Raw genomic sequence first — 12004 nt, 5'->3', positions numbered from 1 at the left:
TCAAAGTATTGATTTATGATATGTTTAGGGTGTTTGAGGAAGATGAAATTAATGGAAATGACTTGGTTTGGTATTGAAATTCATAAAAGCCAATGACCATTAGTTAATTTGGTTTTGGAAAATGTTGAACTGTTTTATGTCGAGCGGGCCGAGGGTCTATTGGAAAAAGCCTTTCTACCTCGGAGGTAGGGGTAGGGGTAACGTCTGCGTACATGTATCCTCCGAGACGCCACTTTGTGGGATTATACTGGCTATGTTGTTGTTGTTTGGTTTAGGAAAAAGTAAGATCAAAACCGAACCAAACTGGCAATATATCGGTTTGTTGCTCTGCTATGCATTACTTATCCAATGGTTTTCAATTACATACCAATGGAAGGTTCAGAATTTATCTGATATTGACTTAATGGTGATCAAGAAGATATTGACCAAATGATATTGTCTAGTAAATTTGAAAAGATATTCTTCCAGCTTTCCCAGTGAAAAGAATAGCTTGAATAATGTATTGGATAGAGGTGACGACAGTGGGAGGGAAGTTGTCTTTTGTTTTCGACGCTAAAAGATTAAATTAATGGAAGTTGTAAGGAACCGTTTGCATTGTAAGGAACCGTTTGCACGTTCTAGAAAAGATTTGTATGTCTTTTTCTGATGAACCATTTGAAAGAAGGATGATACTATTAAGGAGGCAGTATCAGACTCTTAATCTTTTAGTTTATGTGTCCAATCAGTCATTATATTGGTTCTAGAAACCAAAATGTTTATATGTTTTATTTGATACAACTGCAATTGCTATACCAGTGGTGCAAACTTATTGGAACGGGCATATGCTTCGACATACGGAGTCATACTATATGAACTATCCTGTTAAAAAAAACAAAACTGTTAACTTGTTGACACATAGTTTATGTTATAAAATTGTTCTCTAACTTGTTCTGGCCTTCTTGTATAATTATTCACATTCTCCATTGTGTTCAACCTTGACAAGTTCTATATGTGGGCACAATTTCTTGAGTATTCGCCGATGTGCTTCACCGAATAAGTCAATTTTGGTTCAAGTTGTTGCCTCTTAGAGTTATATTTTGCAGTAGGATTTCATTCTTGATACTTAAAGATATTATGTGTTCTGTTTCCTTGCTTTCTTGTCATCTCTTCATCATACTAAATGCCAGTCATGGGCATTGCACAGGTCTGTTAGGAACTCTGGCACCATGTGTGCTCTATGGAAGCAATGCAGAGAGAATTGGGTCTTCTCCTGGAAGTTTTACTAATCACTGCTTGCCTTACACTGGTCTATTCCTGATTGGACAGTCCTTTTTCGGCTGGAACTGCATGGCACCCTGGTTTTCATATCCCAGCCGTACAGCTATCCGGCAGAGGTTTAATCTTGAGGTTGGCTGTCTTCTTGCTTTTTTTTTTCTTTTATACTATCAAGTGTTTTATCTATGTTGGTTTTATAAACTAGTCTTTTGGTTTTTGTAATGAAGGATTTGATTTATTTGGGTCTAGCAGCTTCAATTTATGTTTTGCTGTTCTTTCAATTTTGATGCTAAGGATGTTATCTGATTTTTTAAAATTTCATCCATGCATGTTAAATTTGCTGCATATTTCTTATTCAAGCTCCCATGTCTTATCTACTGGTGCTAGACAAATTTATGTAGGTTTTTTTCTTATTTGTTCCATTTTTAAATCGACTGCTTGCAAACTTTGGTAGTTCTATCATTTGTAAGTGTGGGTTTTCACACATTATTTAGTATTTACTTGAAGTTAATAAAGATGGGGACTTTGTGGTTGAATTCAAAAGATTTGGTGGTTAGAAAGCTTTCCCCACGCTTTATCTATTCATTTGTGTGACCTAAAATTTCGCAGCTGTTTCAGTGCATGTTAATATTTTATATGGATGTTTCTGTCTCCTTTGTGAGGCTTGGGGTATTGAACTTTTACCTTTCTACATTTTTCGCATGAAGATAAATGTTCAATAACAAGATACTTGATGTTTCTATCCCCTCAGTGACACATTCTTATCACATAGGACACCAGTTACGAGCCACCATTTCATACACGCTCAAATACAATGTGTGACTTCCTCGTCGATCTCCCCATTTTCTTGATTATAGACCCTAGATCTTGAAGTTTCCTATGTTGGGATGACTTTCGTATCAATCCTCATTTCCCCATCCCCCTCCTGTGATGCTACACTGAACTTGCACTTGTTGTACCCTGTTCTAGTCCTGTTCAGCCTGAAGTCATTAGATTCTAGGGTCGGTTTACAAATCTCCCGTCTATCGTTAACTCCACCACATGTCTCGTCGATCAATTCTATCTCGTCCACAAATAACTCTTATGGATCCTCGCTGACCATGCCATTCTATAATGGCTCATCTAAACCATGATTGTTCTCTCTAGCGACCAGTCATTTACCGCACATACATTTTGGTTAACATCATCCAGCTTCTGTTAGATCCTGCAGTTCCCACATCACATTAGTTTTAACAAATGGTACCTAGGAGAGCTCTTGCTATCATTTCTTATTCTACAACGGACGTTGGGAAACACGTTCTAAGAGCTATTTCCTTTGCAGGGTAACTGTGAAGCAGCCACCAGATCATGTGGGTGCCATGGTGGCTTTGTCGAGGATGAGGAACGCCGTGAGCATTGTGAGTCAACTTGTGACTTTTTAACTCATATCTTCTGCCACCCTTGTGCTCTTTGCCAGGAAGGTCGTGAACTTCGTCGTAGGCTTCCTCATCCTGGATTCAACTCCAAACCAGTCCGATTTATGATGCCTCCAGGGGACCAAACCATGGGTCGCTAATCGAGTAATCGCAACCGCTATGCCATCGACTCCATAACATTTGCTACTTGACTTTATTTCTTACAAAAATGTTCGCTAATATTATACTTGGAATTTTTTTTCCCTAATCACTGGAAAATTTACTTGTAAAACTTGACTGTGTAGGTTATAATATATAGTAATGTATGTATACAACATATAAAAGAGATGGATTTGCTATTTGTATGAAATCAGGATTAATCATACAAGAAGTCTGTCGATAGAATCTGATGTTGCATATATAGCAAACGAGATTTTCGATCCTAGTTTTCAATGGTCTATTGATGAATCGCAAGTTTGCTTATAAAACTACGTCCACATAACAACTGATTCATTGATATCGATGTGTGTTCTAATAAATAGTTAGTAACAATTCAAATACAAAACTCGGTAAGAAATAATATCTCAATAGTGTTTTTGATGCATTATCACAACTAAAAAAATGTGTTTTTCCCTTTAATTATTTTTTTTTAACAAGTTGTTGATATGTCAATTTGTGTTATTTAGATAGTCCAAATTGATTTAAACATTAAGATGTAACACAATTGATTGTTCAATTATTCTAATTTCCAATCCAACCTACTCAAAGTTAAGATAAGTTAGACATATTACACTTGTATATGTAAGTTGGTTTTTAATAAATCATTGACATCCTAACCCATAACTGTCCAAAAATATCATATTGCATGTGAGTCCATTCAGAGATTCATGTTCACATTTGGTGAATAATAATAATTTCTAACTTTTGTTTTTTTGGGACGTGGATGACTCGGGTTCGGGGTCGATTTTTTTCTCGATGTAATTTGAATTGAGTATATCGTTAAGAATTTGTCCAGTACGATTTATATTTTTAATGCAGGGTTATTACATAGTAAAAAAATTTATTTAATGCACACAAAATACTCATTTTAAAAGCTGAGATTGTAACGGCTACGGAATACGATAAAATTTACAAAGAAAAATAATAGATTAAACTTTTTAATTCACCAATCAAGATTCTCACTTGAACCTGTGTGCATGTGGGATTTTATCATCTTATTTGGTCGGCATTTAATCAGTGAAGAGGAATTTTTGCAGTAATAATGAGTACAAAAAATAATTTGGATTACTGTGAATATTAACAAACTATACTCTGACATTAATTTAATTTAATTTAAATTTTGTTGCTCCAAGATTTGTCATTGAACACGAATAAGAATTTGCTGTTTTTGTCTGACCAATGTATGTCTCAACAATACAAAATTGAAGAATTATTATATATATCAACAATACAAAAAAAAAAAAAAATAATATCACGTCATCTAAAGCATATTTATAATTATAGATGAGTTTCTTCGTAATAATAAAAATAAAATTAGTTACCTTATGGAATAGGTAAGAATACATTATTATATATACGTTAAATCAGGTAAGATTAAGAAGTTTGAATCTCTTTTAATAAAAAATTTATGTCATTATAAAAATTAAATTATTATATATGTATATTTATTAAATATTAAATCTATTTAATTTATCTCTGATTATGCGATCACTTTTGTTAAAAAGCATCTTATTGTTCAATGTTAAACTTTCTAGCGCGAATTTAAATTCAATATTTTAGCTACTACAAAACTCATTCTATAACCGATACTTAATTAAAAAACTCATGAAAAGACGAAAGAAAAATAAAACAAAAAAATTGTCCTTTCCACAATGTCATAGTTTGGTTGGCAAACAAAATTATTCGAGATTAAAGTTTTAAGATAACGATTTCAAAATTTATCTCTCTCACCTTCTTGATGAAATAAAATACATGATATTCTATCTATATATTTTAGCTTATTGAAACTACCAAGCAAATACTATACTTAATATACGCGCTGAACTATTTACCAAACAATTAAAGTGTTATTAAACCATATCAAAAAGTGACATGCTCTTTAGCAATCATAAGATAAAAGAGATAATATACCTGGATAAAGTGTTGAATTATTTTAATTTAACAAATAAATAAACATTTCTTGTAGTGGTTATTATTATTAGGGAGATTTTATCTATTAAAAGAGGAAAATTCTTTTCTTTAGCAGCCAATAATACTTTTGGTGGTTGTCACACTAAACAACAGTTTTACCAACCTCTACTCAATCTCTCATGTAGCCTTTTGACTAAAAGATAACTTCAAAAAGAAACTAGTCATCTCATTACAAAGACAATCCACCAAACCAAAATCAAGAAAAGGACTTCATATAGAGTTATTTATTTTCCCCACTAAACATCTCTAATCTTGCACTCAATGGACTATAGTATATGAAAGGAAAAAGGAGAAAATTACATTACTAAATCTTGAAGCTTATTTGGTACATATATATTATGAATAAAATTAATGAATCTATGAACAAAACAAAAAAAAATGCTACTTTTTCCCTGTCCACGCCCAATCAGAGTAGTCATTATATCTGTTCCGCCTTGATGGTGGCCCCGTAATGTGGGATTGTTGGGCTCTTATGGGTGCATTAACTCGAAAAGTCAAAGTCTTTTCGAGTCTTGCATTTAGACCAACTCCATGCCATTGCAATTGCCATTGTGACCCCCGGTGAAGCTACTTTCGGATGATGAAGGGGAAAGTGTGATCAACCCATTCAAGTCAGAGACACTATCTTGCAAACTCATTAGAAGATGTGATGTGCTAAAACTCATAGAAGGTCTAGTTCTTGGGACAATTGGGATATCAGATTCACCTTCCAGCATTTGGACTACACTTCTCATTGTTGGTCTAGCCGTAGGGTCGGGATGTGAACAAGCTAGCCCAATCATTAGAACCCTTCTCATTTCTTGTTCATCAAACTCACCACAGAGTCTTGAATCAGCTGCATTTAGTAAATTCCCTTCTCTATGCACCCCCCATACCCATTCAACCAAGTTGCTATTCACTCTAACTTTCTCAACTTTAGTTGTTTCCCTCTCAATTGGCCTCCTTCCAGTAGCCACTTCAAGAACCACTGCTCCATAGCTGAAAACATCAGTTTTTTCGGTTGCTCTACCGGTTAACAAGTACTCTGGAGCCAAGTAGCCCATTGTCCCGGCTGCTACCGTTGCATCGGGGGACTTGTCATGCTCTACTTGTCTTGCTAATCCAAAATCTCCTAATCTTGCATTGAACCCTTCATCCAACATAATGTTACTACTCTTAATGTCCCTATGAATCACCTGGTTTTCGCATTCTTGATGCAAATATGCCAAGGCAGAAGCAACACCTATCAAGATTTTTCGCCTATGCGACCATGAAAGAACCATTCTTGATTCAAATAGCACCTTATCAAGACTCCCATTAGGCATAAGATCATAAACCAACAAAATTTCACCTTTCTCATGACACCATCCTTGAAGCCTCACAAGATTTCTGTGCCTAAGGGTTCCAATTATAGATAATTCAGATAAGAACTCTGCTTTCCCTTGTCCATTATGACTACATCTCTTGACTGCCACAATGCCTCCGGTATCCGATAAAATGCCCTTGTAAACAGTCCCAAATGCACCACGGCCTATAATTCTCGTTGGAATGAAACCTTTCGTGGCCAATTTAAGCTCTTTATAGCTGAACTCCTTAGGCATTTTGATGATATCAGATGCCACAATCTCAGAATTTTTCACTCTCTTGAATCTTTTGGAGTATAACCAAATAAGTACCAATGTAGCAAATGCAAGAAAAAATGCACCAGCAGTAACCACACCAACAACAGCTCCAGGTCCTTGTCTACAAAAATTGCTATGACATTTCCTACTACTCTTTTCTTGCAATACACCTTTGCTACTATTAGACTCTGATGGAGCCATAGAAGGCGGTGGCAACGGGACAGAATCTGCAGTTGGGTTCATCAAACTATTCGCTGGCGGTGGTGGCTCAGCCACCACCGCCCCCGAATTAGGAGTTGCATCAAATGATGAACTGAAACTCCACCACACAATATTATGAATCTCAGTACTCCCTTGAGTTGAAGCAGAAAACCCCACAAACATGAAATCATTTACATACTCAGCAAGATTGATATTAACTGATAAAAATGATTCTTTTGGCTTGAGATTAGTATATGACACAAATATATCCATCTCTCCATTAGAACCAGAATAGTCAATCCAACAATTAACCAAATCACCACTCTTGAGATCAATATCAATGGAATCCAAATTACCAACTTCAGTTGAAATCATTGAATTTAGATCCAAACCAACATGATTTCCATTAATATCTTTGAATTCAACATCCATAAGGGTGTCAAATTCCACAGCAATTGTACCAATTTGTGTCCCTTTAGCATCCAAGATTCCCATATACCCACCAGCATCACCTACTAACTCATCACCCGGCGTAAGCACAAAAGCAAGACCGCCACCAATCGACGATGGGTTCAAATTAGTAACTGAAAATGTAAAGAATGTCGAGAAACTCGCCGGAAAATCAAACCCCGGTTGCTGGAATCTTACTGGTTTTGAATACAGAACTTTTCCGGCACCGGAATTTGGTACAGCAAGATCACGTGTCAACTTTACAATGTTGTTACTCAAGTGTGCATCACCAAGAAGCTTTAAACTACTCAATGTTAAATTTTCAAAATCGAAATCAGTTTTACCAAATGTTGAACTAATACTACAGAAACAGAGCAATAAGATGAACCATACGAGAAAGTCCCTGATTTTTTTTTCAAGATTTGAAGTCATTGCTAGATTCTAGCAAAACCCATCAGAGAAGGAAGATCAAATTGTACAAAAGGTAAGATTTTTCAAACCCAAATCACAAGAATTTGGTGAAGATACACTTTTTTTTGGGCTTAAAAACAGTGAAAATGCAAAAAAAGTAGAAAACTGACACAGTAGAGTGAGGATTAAGGAGAGAACAACACTATAACATGATGACTTCTACAGAAGGAAGTTTCTTCAAGAAATTGACTTCATTGCTAGATTTTAGCAAAACTCCATTACACATTGAAGATCAAATTGCACAAAGATTTAATCTTTAGCTAGTTTTTGAGCTTAGAAACAGTAAAAATACAAGAAACTAGACAGGAAAGAACAACACTACAACAGGATGACTTTTACAGGAATGTCACTGGAAAGTTCTTCAAGATTTGACTTCATTGCTAGATTTTAGCGAAACCCCATTGCACAATGAAGATCAAATTGCATAAAGATTTGGTTTTTAGCTATTTTCAAGCTTAGAAAACAGTGAGGATTATGGGGGTGAAGAAGAGGGGTGTGAATGAAGCAGAGAATCCAAAGGAAACACGTATTATTGGGTGCAACGGTAGAAAACTTTCTATGATAATAAAGTAAAGATACCTTTTGCTGTTCTCTTTTAACTAGAAGAGGTCCCAATCATGTTTTGTTTTGTAGTGAATTGTGATTAAGAGGATAATAATATATAATGATTGTAGGGAAGGAGAAGACTTAACAGGCCATGGCAGTTGTTAACCAGCTAGGATAAAACATTGGGCAATTAATGTGGTTTTCATCACCCAACACACATGGATAAACTTTTTGTTGCGACATCGAAACAAACACTTTTTAAATTCTAAATATGAAAAGAGATTCAGTTTTCAAATATATATTAAAATGAATGGTTTATAATTATTGGAATATTTTTTAACACAATCACCTCTGTTAGCTCCTAATCAATTTAAAATAATATTACACAAACTTTAAAGATAATTCGGCTGCAAATGAGCGAACTATAATTCTAGCCACACAATGTAATTTTTTGACGAAGGAGTGTCCGTCGACACCCTTCACTACATGTGGCTCCGTCACTGGCTAAGATATACAACGGATAATGTTACCAACTTTTATTGATAAATTCGAAATTAACTATATAACATAGATTTTTTAACGAAGAAATATCGATCAACACCCTTTAACACACTGGCTAAAATATACGATGGATAATGTTACCAACTTTTATTGATAATTTGAAAATTTTAACTTTATCACATAGATTAATTTAATTTATAGAGTTTGTGAGAAAGTTCTTTAAGAAGATGGTTGTAGTGAAAATTGGAACAAGAAAAGAAGCTAGAAAAGCAAGCAAAAAAGGGGAAAAAATGTATTATATGACTGAATCTTGTAGAAGATAGTTTTATACTTGTGACTGCATTTATTAATCTATTTCATGACTTAAAAAAGAAAAAAATAATTCACATATTGTTTATACACTGTATACTAACCTTATGTATTTATAATTATAGGTTCATAAGTATTTTTTTAATATGTCGATTATTGATAAATATAATTTTAAATATTATTATAATAATGTGACTTAACACATTTACACTTAGAACTCAAATTGACTATAATGATTTTGTTATCTCTATTTCTTTGACTATATCTACGTGGAATTATAAAAAATATATTGCAAGTATCATCCTAGAGAGCATGCTAGATAATATATTTTTTTTCCACCAGTTAAATTGCTTTGAATTCTTCTTGTTATTTAGTCTCTATTTATTTTATAGTTTTAAATATTTTTATTTAATTATTATTATTTAAAATTTACTTATGTAACTAATTTAGTTTCCATTTATATAATATGTCAAATGAGGAAGTGCTTTCTATAGTTTTTCTTATTCTTAAAATTGAAACTCGAGATTATTAATTAAAGATGATGAAATTTCAATTATCTCATCGCATCGATGATGAAAGTATAGTGTAATTCATTACACATTAACAAATCCAAATTGAGTTTATATGTCGATTATTCTAATAATGTTTGTCCTAAAGATTTACGTCTATTCTATTAATTAATTAAATAAATAAAAATAATTAAGAAAGAAGACTAAAAGAGAAGTAACAACCACTTCAATAATTAATCAATTAGAAGAACAACAACCTTGACAAGACAACACAAATAATGATTTTTAGATAAATAATTGAGAAAAAACTACGTAATATTTTTGGTTGGTATGATATATAGTTGATGATTGATATAATATTTTTTCATACTAACTACGTAGACAATCAACCAAATCAACTTGAGTTGTGATACTTATGATATATAGTTGATGATATAATATTTTTATTGTTTTTTTATATTTTTAATAACCATTGTTAGATCATTATTTTCCCAAATTAAAGGGAGAAAATAATATAGAAAATGGAGTTATAAATAGGAGAAAAGAGTTTGATATTAGTTAGTATGTTTAAGATCCCTTATCATGTGCAATTTCCCAATTATTAATTGTTTATTACATAATTGATAATACACAGGCGATTCGTTTTACACTCCATATTATATTTGATAAATAAATATTATAATTAATTTCATTGACTAAATCTAAAGAATTTTAATTAGCATGATTTAGTCTGTCAATCAGATCTTTGATATTGATTTAATCTCTTCATGGTTAGATGATCATAATGATGTATATTATGACTGTGTTCGTATAAAGATTTTAATGATAGCAAATTAATCATTGTGTAAGAAAATTGTTAGCTTTATTCTCCTTCCGTCTCAAATTATCAGTCATTTTCTTTATGAAAAATTTTAAAAAATAAATCATTTTACTATAATATTTCTTCATTAGATGTTTACTTATAGTCTATATATGAAAAAAGAGAGTAACTTATTGTATCTTGAACTTCTAAAGTGATTAAATATTGACATATAATTTGAGATAATTATTTTTAAAAATCATGACAAAAATCATTATTACTCTATTATTTTTGGTAATTTATGTAAATAATTTAATAAGCATTAATGGAACTAATTAATTCAGATTCTTATATATTCGTAGCTTTTCTCGTATGATAATTTTACTGGCTTGTCATCTACTAGCTAGCTAATGGTACGATGAATTGTTGGAATATTAATTAGGTGGATTCTATATAATATCATGTTGTGTAAGAATAATAGAAGAGGAAGATAAACATGAAATACACTTATATCATTAAAAAAGTTTTATTTTTAAAATTGTTATAAAATCACAATTTTTCGTTAAAGGATTCATGATATAATTGATGAACGTTGCATATGATACGATCAATTCGACTCAAGATTCAATATATGAAAAGCTGGAAGACTTTGTATCATTCATTCCGATATAATTGAATTTTGTTTAAGTCCTTGAAAAGAAAGCTTTAAATTAAACGCAATAAAAAGTCAATAATTCGTATATATAACACATTTTTCAAAAATTAAATACTCCTCGGATAAGTATATAGTTCCATGCACTAATATAGCGACATAATTATAAGAGAGACTTTTATAGGTTAGATTTGACAAAAAAAAAAACTACTAATTATACTCACATTTAATAAATAATTTTGCATGCACTATGAACTTAGCCGTAATTACATAAAATCATATCTAAATAAGTTAAGAAACCACATTACTTAATAAAATAATAAAATTAAGGAGATAAATGAATCTAGACACTTAACATTAAATATTCATTTTGAGGTTCGAAAAAAAAAAGAGATAAAAATATAATGATATCCTCCAACAAATACGACTTTATATTTTAATTTAAAATATTACATTATATTAAAAATGACTATTAGTGGTAATTGTTATTAAATATGTATTTTTAATGGCAATTAATATTTTTTTTTATATGTCTATAAAATCTTTAGCGACATTGATTCTAATGACACTTAATTAGTACCTATAAAGACTTTAACACTCTTTATTAATATCAATATTTATTATCGCTAAAAATTATTTTTGTTATAATACTGATGGTGTCAAATTGGACCAAACATGATAATTTTATGTTGAGAATGGGACCATAAGTTAAAAAGGGGTTGACAAATTAAAAGTGGAGTGCCCAATCGATATTGTTACATTCTTTTTGTTTATCTTATGGTGAATAATATATATATATATATATATATATATATATATACCAACAAAATATGAAACTAACTGGAAAAGGGAAGGAAAGACAATATTTTTAACATTACTTTCACAATGAGAGAAAAAATAAAAGTTGATTCTTTTCCAATAAAATGTCTAAAAGTAAAGAAACTTTGTCCATAAACATATTTCACTTATTTTATTCACATGGTGTTATAAGTTAGTGGTTGGAAAAATAATAATGGTGAGGAGAGAATATTTCAAGTTGCTCCTCATTGGTAGAATAATTAAGATTCGTAAAATAATTAGTCCATAAAAATATAATCTATGAAATTTGCTTAAGTTTTGATGGGTTA

The 12004-nt window shown here is 31.7% G+C and overlaps 4 protein-coding genes across 12 annotated transcripts in view; 3 read left to right on the top strand and 1 right to left on the bottom strand.

The window, feature by feature from the left end:
• LOC101250462 (cell number regulator 8) overlaps positions 1 to 3033 on the top strand; it is a 50922-nt gene extending 47889 nt beyond the window's left edge. For all 6 annotated transcript variants that reach the window (XM_069290548.1, XM_069290551.1, XM_069290552.1 and 3 more), the window contains exons 3-4: positions 1184 to 1386; positions 2576 to 3033. In XM_069290548.1, coding sequence (XP_069146649.1) covers positions 1184 to 1386; positions 2576 to 2809 — 437 coding nt within the window. In that variant the 3' untranslated portion in view covers positions 2810 to 3033. The remainder of the gene's footprint in view (positions 1 to 1183; positions 1387 to 2575) is intronic.
• LOC101248731 (zinc finger protein JACKDAW) overlaps positions 1 to 12004 on the top strand; it is a 91545-nt gene that overhangs the window by 47889 nt on the left and 31652 nt on the right. The gene's annotated exons all lie outside the window — the stretch shown is intronic.
• Positions 1 to 12004, top strand: part of LOC101249033 (syntaxin-71) — a 79638-nt gene that overhangs the window by 47892 nt on the left and 19742 nt on the right. The gene's annotated exons all lie outside the window — the stretch shown is intronic.
• On the bottom strand, positions 4984 to 8200 carry LecRK-VIII (clade VIII lectin receptor kinase). Its single transcript, NM_001320295.1, has one exon. The coding sequence runs from the start codon at positions 7520 to 7522 to the stop codon at positions 5357 to 5359; it is 2166 nt and encodes a 721-aa protein (NP_001307224.1). The 5' UTR covers positions 7523 to 8200; the 3' UTR covers positions 4984 to 5356.

The sequence above is a fragment of the Solanum lycopersicum genome, chromosome 10 (genome assembly GCF_036512215.1).
Source record: "Solanum lycopersicum chromosome 10, SLM_r2.1".
Classification (NCBI taxonomy): domain Eukaryota; kingdom Viridiplantae; phylum Streptophyta; class Magnoliopsida; order Solanales; family Solanaceae; genus Solanum; species Solanum lycopersicum.
The sequence above is the reverse complement of the archived record's forward strand: the minus strand, read 5'-3'. Positions and strand labels throughout refer to the sequence as shown.

Bases quoted from the DNA above. Each gene is read 5' to 3' on its own strand.
- LecRK-VIII (NM_001320295.1), bottom strand. From the start codon at position 7,522: ATGACTTCAAATCTTGAAAAAAAAATCAGGGACTTTCTCGTATGGTTC.